Source organism: Mobula birostris, chromosome 2 (assembly GCF_030028105.1).
Source record: "Mobula birostris isolate sMobBir1 chromosome 2, sMobBir1.hap1, whole genome shotgun sequence".
NCBI classification, from domain to species: domain Eukaryota; kingdom Metazoa; phylum Chordata; class Chondrichthyes; order Myliobatiformes; family Myliobatidae; genus Mobula; species Mobula birostris.
In genome coordinates this window covers 105,460,735-105,479,845 of record NC_092371.1, presented here as the reverse complement: position 1 = coordinate 105,479,845, position 19,111 = coordinate 105,460,735, and the positions used below count along the sequence as shown (strand labels likewise).

Below are 19,111 nucleotides of genomic sequence, written 5' to 3'. Positions count from 1 at the left end.
AGTTGCTTCTGAGGACGTGTGTAGCAGCCTTGAGCTGGTACGGAATTTAAACGAGACCCAGCTGTGGTACGGCCTGGGGGAAGTAGCTGAGGGTGAGACCCTCTTAGTAGACATTCCGAACTACCACAAGGGAGGGGAGTTGACCGCTGAAGACACCTCAGTGAGAGAGAGGTTGTGGCGACTGGACCCTGGCGCCCTGGAAGATGTAGGCAGCATGTGTGCAGATTATGCGACGTGGTTTAATGTGCTGGATCTGAGGAGTGGATGTTGCCAGATCCCGAGGAGTGCGGTTGATGAGTATAAGACGGCCGTTATTAGTTCCCTAGGATTCTTCCGATTCAAAAAGATGCCAAAGGGCATATCCGGAGCCCCTGCATCCTTCCCGTGGGGCATGAGGAAGACCATGGGGGAAGTGCAGGTGTGTGGAGTTTTGGCATATATGGATGACTGCCTAGAGCTTGGATTCGCCTGGGGGGACTATGAGGCAAGGCGAGTGGCTGAGCTCGGGTGGCAGAAGCGAAGTGTCAAATGTGGAGGACTTTTTAGCGGAGGAGTTTGGTGCAATGTGAGAAAAATGACCCGACATACCAGTTGAACTTCCTGGTGTTGGAACAGACAGTGGTGGACCTGGGGATGGAAACCCAGGTCATCAATCAGAATGAGACATGGGAGAGAGGGGATTTGCACCGCTGAACTGAACACTCAGAAATGCAGGCCGGAGACAGAGTGCCGCTCTTGCGGGACGACCATTGCAGACTTGCAATTCATGCTCGTCAAAGTGGAGAAGGAGCAACGGAATTCCGAGCCGACACTGCGGTCATGTACTGATGAATTAATCCAGTGAGAAGAAACAATGACCCACCTTCAAAGGGATCATCAGAAACTCAAGACGTCGATCCAGAAAAGATTGGAAGACTTACAAGTTGGGGAAGATCAAGGAAGTGTTCTGACTAAGGCCAACAGAAAACCGAGAGCCCAGGGAGGGGAGTTTGACTATATTCCTGAGGAGGTGAAGAAATGGAGGACAGATCTCAGAAAAGGGAGGCGGGCTCTTGAAAGGAACCTGAAGATGACTATCGACAGTTTAAATGAAGTGGGAAAACTGAAAGTTGACCTTGAAGAAGTCACCAGGAAGGAAAAACTGGAGGCTGAACATCCTTTAACTGCTGCTTTTCAGGTCAGGGTGGAAGAAGCTGGTGGAGTAACTGCGTCCCAGACTGAGATGGCCAAGAAGCGAGAGTCAGAACTGCTGAGGCTGTGATGAGAGTTGAAGGAGTCCCTGAAGAAACTGACATCTCGACTGCAGGAGGCTGAAGGGGTAGCCCCGGCTAAATGCTTCAGTTTGGAGAAACTCAAACGGCAGCTACCGATCAAGGGAATGAGGAAGAATACAGATTCGAAGGATGATGTGCTGGACATGTGGTACATGCTGCCTTTCGCTAACTTCCCCGTGATTGAGGAAGAGACCCTTGGCCCTTCTCTCACTGAGTCAGGTGTAGGGGGGAGGGCTAGCTGTGGGCAGTCTGGGTTACAGCGGGACCAGGAAGGAAAAGAAGCGGGGCCCCAGACACGGGACAGGGGGCTCCGAGTTGTAGTGGAGGCATGAGTGAGAGAGTTGGCCAGCAGACCCGAGGTATCCTCAGTAGTGTCCGAGCCTTTAGGGTTTAGGTGAGGGGGTATGGAGGTCTCGGAGGATTAGGAAGCTCCCAGATCGGTTGGCCTATTTAGCGCCCGTGGACAGGCGGGAGGTCCATTGTTTGGGGAGCAATGTCATTGTGTGTATCTGGATGGATTTTTATGTCTGCAGGACTAGTTGGCGAGTTATCTAGAAGTCTTGAGGACATGACTTTATTTGGTGGGGGGAGAGTAAGGGTTTTTTCTTTTATGTTACTGCGCAGTCTAATTAAAATGACTTCTTTGTTATGTTACAATTGAAATGGCTTCTTTGTTATGTTAACTGTTGAGAAAGTCTTCCCGCTAGCAGTTTGTTTAATTATGTTACTGATAAGAGGGTGTTACGAACCAATTGGGATAGATGTTATGCTTTCTGTGTGTCTGTAAGATATTGTGATGCGCGGGTTTTTGGGGAGAAGGCGGGAGAGAGAGACAGGATGGACCAGGTACTGTGAGTCCACTAACGGGATCGGACCCCGAGCAGGAGTCCGAGTTCCAGGGTGTTCAGCGAGGAGAGGAGACGGAGACGGACTTGTGTGGAGCGTCTGGTCGACCACCGTTGTTGGTCCCAGGCGGCAGGTTGAGGTGGTCCGAGGGGATCGCAGGGTGAAGAAGGAGGGTCCTGAGCTCCAACTGTTTGTGCATGAAGAGATTGAACTTTGATAAGTGTGATGCTTTTTATTTTCCTTTTATATTTTATTCTCTATTAATTATATAGTTCCAGTAATATTTATAAACTGTAAATCATTTAATCGTATTTGGTGTATTGTCTGTTATTTGATGGGGTGGGGTACATCACACAGCATCCACACAAACTAATTACCCAGTTTGGTGGGGCTGAGGGCAGTTTCCCTAGACGACAGCGAGCTGAGTGACCCTGAGGCTGGCCGGGGGGGCTATATGTAGTTTTTGTTAGTTTTAGTCTTGGTCTGTCCTGTGTTTCTGTGATATCATACTGGAGGAACATTGTATCATTTCTTAATACATGCATTTCTAAATGACAATAAACGAGGACTGAGTGTCCCCATAATCTAATTTAATCTACTCATGTGGATGGGTCAAGATATGCCAAAGCTAGCATGGTTTCCTGAAAGGGAAAAACCTGCCTGACTAACCTACTGCAATTTTTTGAGGAAATTACAAGGAGGGTAGACAAAGGAGATGCAGTGGATGTGGTGACTTGGATTTTCAGAAGACCTTTGGCAAGGTGCCGCACATGATGCTGCATAGCAAGATTAGAGCCCATGGAATTACCGGGAATTTATTAGCATGGGTGGAGTATTGGCTGATCGGCAGAAAGCAGAGAGTGGGAGTAAAGGGATCCTATTCTGGCTGGCTGCTGGTTACCAGTGGAGTTCCACAGGGGTCGGTGTTGGGACATCTGCTTTTCACGATGTATGTCAATGACTTGGACTATGGGATCAATGGATTTGTGGCTAAATTTGCCAATGATACAAGGATAGGTGGAAAAGCGGGTAGTGTTAAGGAAACAGAGAGCCTGCAAAGAGACTTAGATAGATCAGGGGAATGAGCAAAGAAGTGGCAAATGAAATACAATATTGGAAAGTGTATGGCCATGCACTTTGGTGGAAGAAATAAACGGGCAGACTATATTTAGATGGGGAGAGAATTCAAAATGCAGAGATGCAAAGGGACTTGGGAGTTCTTGTGCAGGATACCCCCTAAAGGTTAACCTCCAGGTTGAGTCAGTGGTGCAGAAGGCAAATGCAATGTTGGCATTCATTTCCAGAGGTATAGAATATAAGAGCAAGGGTGTGAAGTTGAGGCTCTATAAGGTACTCGTGAGACCACACGTGGAGTATTGTGTGCAGTTTTGGGCTCCTTATTTCAGAAAGGATATACTGACATTGGAGAGGGTTCAGAGAAGATTCACAAGAATGATTCCAGGAATGAAAGGGTCATCGTATAAGGAATGTCTGGCAGCTCTTGGGCTGTATTCCCTGGAGTTCAGGAGAATGAGGGGGGATCTCACTGAAACATTCTGAATGTTAAAAGGCCTGAACAGATTAGATATGGCGAAGTTATTTCCCATGCTAGGGGAGTTTAGGACAAGAGGGCATGACTTCAGGATTGAAGGACGTCCATTTAAAACAGAGATGTGGAGTAATTACTTTAGTCAGAGGGTGGTAAATCTGTGGAATTTGTTGCCACGAGCCACTGTGGAGGCCAAGTCATTGGATGCTTTTAAGGCAGAGATAGACAGGTTCTTGATTAGCCAGGGCATCAGAGGATATGGGGAGAAGGCAGGGGAGTGGGGATGACTGGAAGAATTGGATCAGCCCATGATTGAAATGCAGAGCAGACTCAATGGGCCGAATGGCCTGCTTCTGCTCATATATCTTATGATCACTGAAGAGCACCAGGGTACAGTACTCCTGTGGGCAGGTCTGTCACTGTGTAACTGAGATTCAGTACTCCTGTAGATGGGTGTCACTGTGTAACACCGGGGTACAGTACTCCTGTGGGTAGGTCTGTCACTGTGTAACACCGGGGTACGGTACTCCTGTGGGTAGGTCTGTCACTAGTAACACCAGGGTACAGTACTCCTATGGATGAGTCTGTCACTGTAACACTTGTTACGTACGTCCAACCCTGTAAAAGTATCAGCAGCAATAGAACACACCTGAGGTCTGGATTTGCTGTTAACAATCACTATTTTATTATTAACTACGTAATATGGTAACTTAAACCAGGTAACCCAAGAGTTAGCAGTGTTATGCATATATATGTGTGTAAATATAATTCCCAAACTCATTCAAGCTCAGGTGGCAAGGTTTAACGTTTTACGATGGTTCAGTTCAATCCACGGAATTGAGGTGAGAGAGAGGTATTTGTGATCCAAATAAACAGGTGTCGTCGATCTTCCCATTGTCAGCTCCGAATCCACACACGAAGTATCACCGATAGTGATCTTCTCAGAATACCCTTCCTCCCGAATTCAGCTACAGGTCATCCCAAAGTGGTGGCCACAGGATACTCAAACCGAATCCACGTATGGATTATCACCAGCAGTAGCTTATCACAAAGGGGACCATCTTCAAGGAAAAACTACCACCCTGGCAAGGGTAGACACACCGGTGGATTCTACATGGTTGCCCCAATCACACAACGTGATAGCCACTTATCCAGTTCCACGACATACGAAATAACTCAAACAGTGATTTGCCACAGGGGTGCCTTTCTTCAGTGAACTACCACATCCAGACAAGGGTAAGCACACACATGATATTCACAAAGGTCTCTCCTCACCAGAGAACCCACTCCTGTCGACTAGCTATGTGATAATCACACTTTCCTATTCAAATGGAATCAAACTCATCCTTACGGGCTGCTGGGAGAGAGTCCAAATAGTGTCCCCTTTGTCACTAGGTTTCTTCTGTTTCAAACCTTTCTCTCCTCTCCTCTCTGCAAACTTCTAGTTGCAGCAGTTTGTGAGAGTTGTTTATCAATACTCTGGATCGATCTCAAATCACCCCTTTGGGCTACTGAAAGTTTAAACCAGCGACTTCACTCACTGGTGTCTTTCCATGATCAAAACCAACTCGACTCTGAACTGTGTGTCTGTGTGGAAGTCATCTGACCTTGCTTATTCAAAACAAGCCTCTAACTTGTATGAACACCCATTGTCCATCAAATAACTCCACCTCTTTCACCATGGCAACCCAGAAGCCGACAGCAGTTCTGTAGTGTCCCAAACACACTGCAGTAGATGTAAGCACAGGCTGCCGGAGAAAAATGGCTCTGCCCCTCAAACCTTAGTCAGTTAGCAGTAGAAGACAGCTGCTTTTCTTAATGCTGTATTCTCTCTCTCTCTCTTTCTTTTTCAATCTTTTTATTAAATTTCAAGATTAATAAATGTAATAATAATAATAGTAATGATACATAGAGACCAGGATTACAATAGTAACAGTTAACATGTACAAGCACAATTCCAAGTAACAAATATGGTTTAACCACCCAATCTCATGGTAACTGACCATGAAAAAGATATAAAGAAAGAAAACAAGAAACCCCCTAAAACTAAAAAAGCAAACTGAAAAAAAGAAACAAAGCTTGGGCTGCCATAATACACCGGCTAAAATTATTACTTGTTGTTAACTCCGCTCATCTATACTCGAACAAAAAATTACTACAAAGGATTTAGAAAGGGTCAACTTATATCATACAAAAATATTGCATAAATGGCCTCCAAGTTTCTTCCAAATTTAACCCATGGATCCACAGTACCACTCATAATTTTTTCCAAGTTTAGGCATGCTATCGTTTGGGAAAACCATTGAAATGTAGAAGGGGGATTAGAAACTTCCAATTTAAATAAAATGTATCTTCTGGCTATTAATGTAACAAATGCAATTAGGTGACAAGCTGACAAGGATAAACAACTAGAGTCAATCACTGGTAGTCCAAAAATAGCAGTAATAGGATGAGGTTGAAGATCAATACACAGAACTACTGAAATAATATCAAAAATATCTTTCTAATATTTTTCTAGAAGAGGACAAGACCAGAACATATGTGTCAAGGAAGCTACCTCAGAATTACATCTATCACAAACAGAATTTATGTGGCAATAAAAACGAGCTAACTTATCCTTGGACATATGAGCCTCGTGAACCACCTTAAATTGTATCAAGGCGTGTCTGGCACACATTGAGGAAGTATTGACTAATTGAATTTTTTCCCATTTCTCTGTAGATAAAGATATTTGAAGTTCTCTTTCCCACTCATACCTACATTTTTCTCTCTCTCTCCCCCTAAAGGCATAGACCATAATGAATCAAACTTAAGATCCCATCACACACTGAGGTACAGTACTCCTGTGGGTAGGTCTGTCACTGTGTAACACTGGGGTACAGTACTCCTGTGTGTGGGTCTGTCACTGTGTAATACCAGGGTACAGTACTCCTGTGGGTAGGTCTGTCACTGTGTAACACCAGGGTACAGTACTCCTATGGATAGGTCTGTCACTGTGTAACACCGGGGTATAGTACTCCTGTGTGTGGGTCTGTCACTGTATAATACCGGGGTACAGTACTCCTGTGGGTAGGTCTGTCACTGTGTAACACCAGGGTACAGTACTCCTATGGATAGGTCTGTCACTGTGTAACACCGGGGTACAGTACTCCTGTGTGTGGGTCTGTCACTGTATAATACCGGGGTACAGTACTCCTGTGGACGTGTCTGTCTCTGTGTAATACTGGGGTACAGTACTCCTGTGGACAGGTTTGTCACTGTATAACACGGGGGTACAGTACTCCTGTGGGTAGGTCTGTCACTGTATAACACGGGGGTACAGTACTCCTGTGGGTAGGTCTGTCACTGTATAACACTGGGGTACAGTACTCCTGTGGACGTGTCTGTCTGTGTAATACTGGGGTACAGTACTCCTGTGGACGTGTCTGTCTGTGTAATACTGGGGTACAGTACTCCTGTGGACAGGTTTGTCACTGTATAACACGGGGGTACAGTACTCCTGTGGACGTGTCTGTCTCTGTGTAATACTGGGGTACAGTACTCCTGTGGACAGGTTTGTCACTGTATAACACGGGGGTACAGTACTCCTGCGGACAGGTCTGTCACTGTATAACACTGGGGTACAGTACTCCTGTGGGTAGGTCTGTCACTGTATAACACTGGGGTACAGTACTCCTGTGGGTAGGTCTGTCACTGTATAACACGGGGGTACAGTACTCCTGTGGACGTGTCTGTCTCTGTGTAATACTGGGGTACAGTACTCCTGTGGACAGGTTTGTCACTGTATAACACGGGGGTACAGTACTCCTGCGGACAGGTCTGTCACTGTATAACACTGGGGTACAGTACTCCTGCGGACAGGTCTGTCACTGTATAACACTGGGGTACAGTACTCCTGTGGGTAGGTCTGTCACTGTATAACACTGGGGTACAGTACTCCTGTGGACGTGTCTGTCTCTGTGTAATACTGGGGTACAGTACTCCTGCGGACAGGTCTGTCACTGTATAACACTGGGGTACAGTACTCCTGCGGACAGGTCTGTCACTGTATAACACTGGGGTACAGTACTCCTGCGGACAGGTCTGTCACTGTATAACACCAGGGTACAGTACTCCTGTGGGTAGGTCTGTCACTGTATAACACTGGGGTACAGTACTCCTGTGGACAGGTTTGTCACTGTATAACACGGGGGTACAGTACTCCTGTGGGTAGGTCTGTCACTGTATAACACTGGGGTACAGTACTCCTGTGGGTAGGTCTGTCACTGTATAATACTGGGGTACAGTACTCCTGTGGGTAGGTCTGTCACTGTATAACACTGGGGTACAGTACTCCTGCGGACAGGTCTGTCACTGTATAACACTGGGGTACAGTACTCCTGCGGACAGGTCTGTCACTGTATAACACTGGGGTACAGTACTCCTGTGGGTAGGTCTGTCACTGTATAACACTGGGGTACAGTACTCCTGTGGACGTGTCTGTCTCTGTGTAATACTGGGGTACAGTACTCCTGCGGACAGGTCTGTCACTGTATAACACTGGGGTACAGTACTCCTGCGGACAGGTCTGTCACTGTATAACACTGGGGTACAGTACTCCTGCGGACAGGTCTATCACTGTGTAACACTGAGGTACAGTACTCCTGCAGATAGGTTTGTCACTGTATAACACCAGGGTATAGTACTGCTGTGGGCAGGTCTGTCAATGCGGAACATCCAGATATTGTACCAGTGGGGACAGTTCTGTCACTATATAACACCGGAGTCTGTCAATGTATAATACCTAACATTCTTGTAATTTGCCCTGCTCCAATTTAATACTGTCCCGCTCGCTCCATACTTCTTATCCTTATCTATTGCTATCTTAAAACCTAAGGAGCTATGGTCACTGTTTCCTTACTGGTCATCCACTGAAGGGTTGATCACCTAACCAGGCTCATTACCCATACCCAATAGATGGACTATCTACGTTTCGATTTAAGAAATCCTCCTGGATGCATACTACCAATTCTGCCCCATCTAAACCTCCTGCACTCAGAAGGTCCCAGTTTATATTAGAGACGTTGAAGTCCCCCATGACAACAACCCTACTGTTTGTACACTTTCCTTAATCTGACTGCAAATCTGTTTTTCTGTGTCCCATGGCTGCTGAGGGGATCTGTAGAACAATCGCATCAGAGTGATTGCATCCTTCCTATTCTTGTGTTCTAGCCATGTAGATTCAGTGGACAAGCCCTCCATTATGTGGTCTGAGTGCAGCTATTGATATTGCCTCTGATTGGTAGTGCAACTCCCCCACAGGTCACTCTCTGTGGATGTTATTTGCTCTGTGTTTGAGGGCTGGTGCTGTGAGTTGTATCTGGTATTGGTGTACCAATGCGCTGCCTATTGTGCCTGCTCTGTGTGCTCTTTGTGCTCTGTTGTTGAAGGTGACGGTTGGGCGAGGTTTGGGCGTCACCCACCGCCTCTTGGCCAAGACCTGTCCTCTGATGATCTCCCGCAACCATTGTTCCTTCTTCCTGAGCTCGGAGGGAGTGTGCACCGTCACAGACAACCAGGTAGGTAGCTGCTGTACGCAGCTGCAGCACTAAAATCACAGCTGGTCTGCATCTTCCTCTCAAATCATGTGATCAGGTCCTCTGTCAGCAAGGCACCCACACACACTATCCCCACCCTCCTCCCGTGTCACTCCCCCTTCACATTCCCAGACTCTGAGTGTGATTCAGTGCAGCCCCCACCAGATCACCCGGGGAAACTTGCGTAGTCACATCCAGGAACACAGTAGCATAGTGGTTAGCGCAGCGCTATTACAGCTTCGGGCGTCAGGAGTTTGGAGTTCAATTCTGGCATCCTCCGTGAAGAGTTTGTACATTCTCCCCATGAGCACGTGGATTTCCTCCCTCAGTCAAAAAGTGGACCCATTAATAGGTTAATTGGTTAATGTAAATTGGCTGTCATTAGGCTAGTGTTAAATCGATTGGGTTGCTGGTGTCGCAGCTCGTTGGACCGGAAGGGCCTGTTCCATGCTGTGTCTCTAAATAAATAAATAAATAAATACACGTGCACACAGCATCCAGCTGCAGGAGCTGAGACCCATTGCTGAAGGCTGCGATTCATTGCTGTACCACTGTGCTACCAGAAATGAGCCTCAAGACTCAGTGAAGACAAGGCCCTTCAGCCCATCGAGTACATGTTAATCTCCAGTTCAGCAATTCCATCTGCCCCCTTCTTTGTTCCCACCTGAGGCCCTGAATATTGGCATTGCCTCCTGACCTCACATTACAATAGGCTGTCTGTGTTATATTAGAGATGGTGAAAGATAGCTGACTGGAACTGTCCACTGGGTTCACACTGTTCATCAAACACCTATTTACACAAATTCTATCCTAACCTATTTAATTCTTCCCACAGTCCTACCAACTACCCCCATATTTCCCATGGTAGGGGAGTTCAGGACAAGAGGGCACAACTTCAGGATTGAAGGACGTCCATTTAGAACAGAGATGTGGAGAAATTACTTTAGTCAGAGAGTGGTATATCTGTGGAATTTATTGCCACGAGTGGCTGTGGAGGCCAAGACGTTGGGTGCATTTAAGGCAGAGATAAATAAGTTTTTGATTAGCCAGGGCATCAAAGGGTTTGGGGAGAAGGCAGGGGAGTGGGTATGACTGGAAAAATTGGATCAGCCCACGATTAAATGGCGGAAAAGACTTGATGGGCCGAATAGCCTACTTCTGTTCCTATATCTTATGGTCTTATCTAACCCTCAGCCATTTAGATGTTGAGATGTGGGAAGAAACTGGAGCAGTCAGAGGAGCTGATATTCTTCCTCTATTTATGGACACCATGTAAATATAGGTAATTGAATCTTGTGTTGCTGGTGGGAAAGTTTTCTAAGGGATGGGACTACTGTTCATTTGCAAAGGGGTGGACTGAATAGAGATAGTCAGCATGGCTTTGTGTGAAGAAATTGTCTCTAACTTGATTGAGGTTTTTTTTGAGGAGGTAGCAAAGGAGACAGGGTGGGAGATATTATCTGTGAGGACCTTAGTAAGGCACTGGACAAGGTCCCACATGGTAGCCTAGACCAGACACCAAGGCAGGCCGGTGAATTGGATCCAGACTTGGTGATGGGGGGGTGGTTATTCATTTCGGATCACGCTCCCTAATGTTCCTTGAGGGGACCTACCGTTTCCTGGTTTACCCTCTGGACTTACCGAATGGACTTCTTGAAAGTTTTAGGATTCTTCTGAGTCGTGCTTGCTAAGGTCATCTAATGGCCCCTTTTTGCTCACGAAATATCTTTGTTCTCCCCTACATCCTCTCCAAACCTCAGATGGTTTAAAGCTAATTTCCTGTACCTGAGGTTCCCTTCTGTTCCCTGATCAAAATTTCAACATCCCATTGTTAACTAGGGTTCCCTCAGCTTACCATCTTTCCCTCTTCCACTCACAGGGTCACACTGTCTTTCCCTCTCACTTTTTGGATGTTGTATCCCCTCCAGCAGCTGCTCTCGATTTCCCTGTCTCAGGTCCTGTTACGCTCCTGCCCCAGTTCACGACCCTAACTTGAGGACCAACTTTATCTATTTCCATGACTACCTTGAAGCTAATTGAACTGTTCCCAAAGGGTTTATCCATTTACACCAGTTACTTGCTCCTCCTCCTTCCCTAAGATGAGGTGACGAAGAACACACTCCCCATCAGGATTTTATACACACAGCTTCACAAAATCCTCCTGAACTCATTTTACAAATTACACCCCTTGCACTAAGGCCGTCCTGTTCAGTGTTGGAATGTTACAATCACCTATTGCTCAACCTGATAGTTTTACACTTCCTGATTATGGACAATGCCCCCTCACCCCAATCAGTAGTGCCGCACCCCTCCCTCTTTGTCATACTGACACTACCCCACAACACTGAACTTTCATTCCAGTCCTGCTTTTCCCTCTGTCATGTTCCTTTCATTGCAATTCTGTGTACAGATCCACACTCTCAGCTCAGCTCTCTCACCCGAGAGGCTCCTGGTGTTAATCTGAACAGAGTCGAGCCTCACGGCCTTCTCCTGTTACTCCGCCTGTCTGTCTCTGCTCTGCCTTGCCTGTTCTATTTCCACATGTGAGTCATCTCCTCCCCTGCTGTCCTGTTGTCTGGCTGCTCCTTCCTGCCTCCTGAGCTGGTTTAACCCTCCTGGTTTAGCCTCCTCCAGCCCAGCTGCAGCTGGTTCTATAGGCTGTGACATCTACAACACTTCCAATAGTTGTGTCATCCTCAAACTTACTCAGCCTGTTCTCTAGATTGATATGCAGATTATTAATGTCACTCGCCAACATTTGAGGATATCCAGCAATAATCCCTGTGGTAAACCATTGGTTACAGACACAGTCATTTCTCCACCATTGCTGGTTAGCAAGCCATAAACACAAAAGATTCTGCAGATGTTGGAAGTCCAGAGCAACACACACAAAATGCTGGAGGAACTCAGTGGGGCAGGCAGTGTCTACGGAGGGGAATCAACAGTCGACGTTTCAGACTGAGATCCTTCATTAGGACTGGAAAGGAAGGGGGCAAAGGCCAATATAAGAAGGTGGGGGGAGGACAGGAGTATAAGCTGACAGGTGACAGGTGAGATGGGTTATGGATGGCCGGGTAAATGGGATGAAGTAAGAAGCTGGCAGGTGATAGGCGGACGAGGTAAAGGGCTGAAGACAAGGATAGTGACCATGAGAGAAAGGGAAATAGGAGGGGAGCCAGATGCAGGTGACAGGCACAAGAACATAAGAAACAGGAGCAGCTCTAGGCCACCCGGCCCATCGAGCCTGCTCCGCCATTCAATAAGATCATGGCTGATCTGACCATGGACTCATCTCCAATTACCTGCCTTTTCCCCATAACCCTTAATTCCCCAACTATGCAAAAATCTATCCAACCTTGTCTTAAATATACTTACTGAGGTAGCCTCCACTGCTTTATTGTGCAGAGAATTCCACAGATTCACCACTCTTGGGGAGAAGCAGTTCCTCCTCATCTCCACCCTAAGTTTACTCCCCCGAATCTTGGGGCTATGTCCCCTAGTTCTAGTCTTACCTACCAGTGGAAACAACTTTCCTGATCTATTTTATCTATTCCTTTATGATAATTTTATGTTTCTATTTCCTCTCATTCTTTTGAATTCCAGTGAGTATAGTCCCAGGCGACTCAATCTCTCCTCATAGGCTAATCCCCTCATCTTTGGAATCAACCTGGTGAACCTTCTCCCCACCACCTCCAAAGCCAGTATATTCTTCCTCGAGTAAGGAGACCAGAACTGCACACAGTACTCCAGGTGCAGCCTCACCAGTACTCTATACAGTTGCAACATAACCTCCCTGCTCTTCAATCCAATCCCTCTAGCAATGAAGGCCAACATTCTATTTGCCTTCTTGATAGCCTGCCACACCTGCAAACCAACCTTTTGCGATTCATGCACAAGCACTCCCAAGTCCTTCTGCACAGTAGCATGCTGCAATCTTTTACTATTTAAATAATAACCTGATCTTCCATTTTTCCGTCAAATTAGATGATCCTCGCATTTACAATATTGTACTTCATCTGCCAGACCCTTGCCCACTCATTTAACCTATCTGTCTGCAGACTCTCCGTGTCTTCTGCACAATTTGCTTTTCCACTCAATTTAGTATTATCAACAAACTTAGATATACTACACACAGTCCCCTCTTCTAGATTGTTAATGTATGTCATGGACAGTTGCAGGCCCAGCACCGATCCCTGATTGCCAACCGGAGAAGCATCCATATATTCCAACTCTCTGCTTTCTGTTGGTTAACCAATCCTCTATCCATGCTAGTACATCACCCCCAACTCTATGCATCCTTATCCTATGGATAAATCTTTTACATGGTACCTTACTGAACACCTTTTGGAAATCCAAGTTAATAACGTCCAGCTGTTCCCCTCTATCCACTGCACTCGTTATATTCTCAAAGAACTTACTGAAGTTTGTCAAACCAAACCTGCATTTGCTGAATCAATGCTGCATCTGCCTGATGGATCCATTTTTTCCCAGATGCCTTGCTATTTCTTCTTTAATGATTGCTTCAAGCATTTTTCCAACTACAGATGTTAAACTAACTGGCCTATAGTTACCTGCCTTTTACCCACATCCTTTTTTGAACAGTGGCGTGACATTCACCTTCTTCCAATCTACTGGGACCTGCCAAGAGTCCAGAGAATTTTGATAAATTATCGCCAAACCCTTAACTACAACCTCTGCCATTTCTTTCAGTACCCTGGAATGCATTCCAACAGGACCAGGAGACTTGTCTATCTTTAGGCCCACAAGTTTACTCAGCATTACCTCTTCAGTGATCTATTGTATCGAGGTCCTCATCTCCCATTGCATCCATATCAGCTGTCTTCGGTATGTTAGATGTGCCCTCCACCATGAAGACCAACACAAAACAGTCATTCAAAGCCTCAGCCATTTCCTGATTATCCTACATCAATTCTCCTTTCTCATCCTCCAAAGGATTTACATTCACTTTGGCCACCCTTTTCCATTTTTATATTCTATATTCCCTTTCTTTATTGCTTTTTAAAGTTTTCCAAATCTTCCAGTTTCCCCACTACTCTTGGCGACTTTGTACGCACTAGCTTTTAGTTTGATGCCTTCCTTTATTTCCTTGGTTATCCATGGCTGGCCCTCCCCACCCTTACTGTCCTTGCTTTAAACTGGAATATACTTTTGTTGAGCACCGTGAAAAATCGCATTGAAAGTCTTCCACTGTTCCTCAACAATCCTACCAATAGCCCGTGTTCCCAGTCTACCCTATCCAACTTCTTCCTCATCTTGTTGTAGTCTCCCATGTTTAGGCATAAAACACTGGTTTCCGATCAAACTATTGCGCTCTCCATTTGTATGAGAAATTCAATCATACTGTGATCACTCTTTCCTAGAGGATCTCTAACTACAAGATTGCTAATTTTACATGTCTCATTGCACAGGACCAGATCCAAGATAGCATGCTCCCTTGTAGGTTCAGTTACATGCCATTCAAGTAAACTATCACGTATGCATTCTATGAAGTCCTCCTCAAGACTGCCTCAACCAACTTGATTCACCCAATCTATGTGCAAGTTAAAGCCCCCTACAATAACTATTGTTCCATTCTTACATACCTCAAATATTTCTCAGTTTATTGCCTGTGCCACTGTAATGTTATTATTTGGTGGCCGATAGATAACTCCCACCAGTGATTTTTTTTCCCCTTTACTATTCCAAATCTCAACCCAGATGGATTCAACATTCTACTCCTTAGGCTCTTATCGTCTCTCACAATCGCCCTGATCTCATCCTTAATTAAGAGAGCTAGTCTACCTCCCTTACCTTCCTGCCTATCCCTTCTGTATTACCTGATATCCTTGGATATTTAATTCCCAATCCTCTCCAGCCTGCAACCACATTTCTGTAAAGGCCACTAAATCAAACCCATTTATACTGATTTGTGCTACGAGTGCACTGACCTTGTCACGAATACTACGGGCATTCAGATAAACTGCCCTTACGCTCATTGTGCCTTTAAAATCTAGTAATCAGGTGAGAAGAGATGAGAGGGGGACCAGAATGGGAATTCAGCTTTGGATCCAGTGCCCTCCCCCTGGGTCACAGGGGGTCTGGACCAGTCTCCCACATGGGACCTTGTCAAAGGCCCCACTCATGGTTGTCAGCGGTTGTGAATCTGCTGGTCCTTGCTGGTCTTGGTGATGTGCTGTGTTGCTGGTGCAGAGTTTGAACGGCGTGTGGGTGAACGGAGTGCGGCTGGAGCCCCTGCAGCCCTGGGAGTTGGTTGAGGGTGACGTGGTGCAGCTGGGGGTGCCGGTGGAGCAGCAGGAGAGAGCCGAGTATGAGTACTGCCTGGTGCGCCGGAGTCCAGCTACGCCGGGCACAGGCAGCAGTGCCAAGCGGAAACTGGGTTGCGAGGATTCTCTGACTGGAGTCCCACAGAGAGCTGAGGGGAGCAGCAAACTGCAGCGGCTTGGGGAGAACACACACCGGCCCGACATGGTGCAGCAGAGACTGGCAGCGAGTGCGCAGAGTCGGGAAGACACGGCACAACCTGGCACCAGCAGCCAGTCCCTAACCTCCTTCTGCACCAACATCCGTCATGGAGACCAGAATAGGGATCAAGGGTCAACACACGGACACCGGGAACAGGGACTCCCAATGGACAAGGAGCAGACACACAGAGACCAGGATCAGGAACTCTTGACGGATTGGGAACAGACACAGGGACACTGTGATCAAAAATTTCCAACAGACCGAGACCCAACTCTGGGAGACCGGGAACAGGATCGGAGATGCCTGATAAATCAGGAGCCAACAGATGGAGACCAGGAACAGCGATGTCTCACAAAGGAGCAACAGCCACAGGTAAAGTGTTCATTGTGATCTGCCGAGTAAAACAACCCAGCCTCCCCATCAACCTCACTCGTTCCCCGTGCCCCTTACCCCTCTCACACCCACCCCACGCCTTTCCTCACATCCTCCCCTCCACGAATAAATACCCCCTCACATGCCTCCCCTCTGAGTTCCCCCTCCTTCCAAACAATGGAACCCTCTTTGTTAAAGATGGGGGACAGATGAGCTCTTGTCCAGTGAGGGGGTAACGATATGGAGGAACAATGGGTGCAAGAGTATGGGGCAAGGCATGAAGGGAACTGAGAATAGGGATGAGGGATGCGGGGTGTAATGGGGTGATGGTGGTGGTGGTTTCTGTGTTTCCTGCAGTGGGGTCTGACACTGTGACCCTACGACAGGTCAGAGTGGGGGTGGAGGGTGAGGGTAACAGTGGGGTTGTCTGTGGGGGTCTGACCTATAACCTTATCTGCAGGCCGGGCTGGGGGTGGTGTATCTAACACTGTGACCTTACACAGTGGAGAGGATGATGGACATGAGAGTGGGGGGTGTCTGTGAAGGGCTGTCCGTGTGACGATGCTAGGGTGATGGGTGGACGATAGAGGTGTGGTCTGACCTGTAACCTTACCCGCAGGCCGGGGTGGGGGTCGACGTTGCGGAGACACGGATCAGTGAGGTGCTGGAGAATGAGCTGCAGTGTATCATCTGTTCCGAGTACTTCATCCAGGTGAGACACCCCACCCCACTGACATAAACCCACTTCACAGTCCCAACATTCCCCCACTAGTCCTTCTGTCCCGTGTGATGGATCCGCCCTCCCTGAAAACATCACCCATCCCAAACCTGACTCTCACCTCTCCCACAGAACATCTACCTGACTCCCTGCCCATCCCCCAGAACATCTACCTGATCCCCCCAGTTGTCAGCAACCCCCAAATCTGATTCGCCCCCTCACCACCAGAACATCCACCTGATCCTCTCTCACGCAGGACACATACCTGCCCCCGCCCCCGTTCATCCCCGGACATGTTTATTGATCTGTTTCTCCTCCTTCCCACCAGGCGGTGACCCTAGGGTGCTCCCACTCCTTCTGCCGGTTGTGTATCAGGGAGTGGGGGCGCCGGCGGGCTGAATGCCCCATTTGCCGGAAGCCCATTGAGTGGCAGACGCCGTCAGTGGTACTGGACAGCTGCATCGAGACGATGGTGTCTAGTCTAGGCGAGGCAGCCAGGAGGCAGCGGCAGCAGTTACTGCAAGCCCGCATGGGTGAGTGCAGGTGGGATACCTCCCCTCCCTTCCTTCCTCCCCATTCCTCTCTCCAACTTCCTCCCACTACCTCTCCCCCCACTCCCTCTCTTTCCCTCCCTCCCTCTTCCCCATCCCCATCCCCTCCATTTCTACCCGGTGGCATCTCTCAACAGCATGGGGTTGTCCTCTGACAGGATTGAGTCCATTTCTTGGTCAACTGGGGAGGGATGGAGGATGCCTTGGTAAGTCGAGGAAGGCGTATTGGTGGGAGAGGGGGTGATATTTGCGAGAGATTGTCACCGGGGGAGAAGGTAGACTACTGAGGTCGTGAACTCTCTGCTGACCTCTCCCTCTCGCCCCTGCAGTGTTGCTGGCAGACGGAGGGCGCGGACCCAGCGGGGGAGGTGAGAGCCCTGCCTTACCTCCAGACAGCCCACCTCCACTCATCCCTGAGAATTCAGAGTCAGGCCCACGGATAGCAGAGACCAGCAGACCCAGCAGACCCACCTGTGACCAGCAGTGGGTGGGGAGCAGCGGAGACTGGCGGTTCCACCTGAAATTGTGTGTGTGTGTGAGAGTGAGAGAGAGTGTGTGTGTAAGACAACTCCAGGGGTATGACCACTTGGGGTAGTGGGGGGAGATGGTGTTGCAGACGGCTGCGGCATTGTTAAATAAAGGCTCACAGAGACAATCTCATGTGGTATTTTGGTAATGGAGGGATGGTGTAGGGAGTGAAGTGGGAAGGGGTAATGGAGGGATGGTGTAGGGAGTGAAGAGGGAAGGGGTAATGGGGTGGTTTAGGGAGTGAAGTGGGAAGGGGTAATGGAGGGATGGTTTAGGGAGTGAAGTGGGAATGGGTAATGGAGGTGGTTTAGGGAGGGAAGTGGGAAAGGGTAATGGAGCTGGTTTAGGGAGGGAAGGCGGGAAGGGGTAATGGAGGGATGGTGTAGGTAGTGAAGTGGGAAGGGGTAATGGAGGGATGGTGTAGGGAGTGAAGTGGGAAGGGGTAATGGAGGTGGTTTAGGGAGTGAAGTGGGAATGGGTAATGGAGGGATGGTTTAGGAGTGAAGTGGGAATGGGTAATGGAGGGGTGGTGTAGGGAGTGAAGTGGGAAGTGGAAATGGAGGGGTGGTTTGGGGGAGCGGTCCTCTGAACCCCATTGAGTACTGCTTATCTTGAACCCCCCCCCTCACTCTCCCCAAGAGCGCTGCTCTGCCCAAACCCCTCTCACTGTTCCCCCTGCCCACCAAGAGGACCACTCCCCTTGAACCCCACCTATCACCATTCCCCCTGCCCACCAAGAGCATTGCCTCCCTCCAACCCCATGTCTCACGGCTCTCCCCCCCCCCAAGAACACTGCTCCCTCTGAACCACACCTCTCCCAACTCCAAACCAAGAGGACCGCTTCCCCCAAATCCTACTTCTCACTGTTCACCCTCGCCACCAAGACCGTACCCCACCTCTCACCGTTCACCCACCCCATCGATGACCATTCTGCCTCAACTCCAGCTCTCTGCGTTCACATTGACAGTAGCGCTCCTCCCAAACGCCACCTCTCACCGCTTTCTCTCCCCACCAAGAGGAACACCCCACCCGAACCCCACCTCTCAGCCCACCGAGCACTGCTTCTCCTGGACCCCACACCTCATCATTCACCCTCCCCATAGAGAGCACAGGTCCTCTTGAAACTCACCTCTCACCGTTCTCCCTCCACACTGGGAGCAGGAGCAGCACCCCTCGTGGACCCCATCTTCCACCGTTCCCCGAACCCCACCTCC

General features: G+C 48.2%; 1 protein-coding gene across 4 annotated transcripts in view; it reads left to right on the top strand.

Annotated features, from left to right (window-relative positions):
• The window catches only part of rnf8 (ring finger protein 8, E3 ubiquitin protein ligase), a 33,676-nt gene extending 15,611 nt beyond the window's left edge, over positions 1-18,065 (top strand). The window contains exons 2-6 of one of the 4 annotated variants that reach the window (XM_072245949.1): positions 9,099-9,227; positions 15,456-16,100; positions 16,720-16,812; positions 17,147-17,351; positions 17,699-18,064. In XM_072245949.1, coding sequence (XP_072102050.1) covers positions 9,099-9,227; positions 15,456-16,100; positions 16,720-16,812; positions 17,147-17,351; positions 17,699-17,964 — 1,338 coding nt within the window. In that variant the 3' untranslated portion in view covers positions 17,965-18,064. Of the gene's footprint in view, positions 1-8,349; positions 9,228-15,455; positions 16,101-16,719; positions 16,813-17,146; positions 17,362-17,698 lie in introns of those variants that run through there. The other 3 variants (XM_072245955.1, XM_072245960.1, XM_072245943.1) reach the window with 3 other exon arrangements.
• Positions 18,066-19,111: the final 1,046 nt, after the last annotated feature.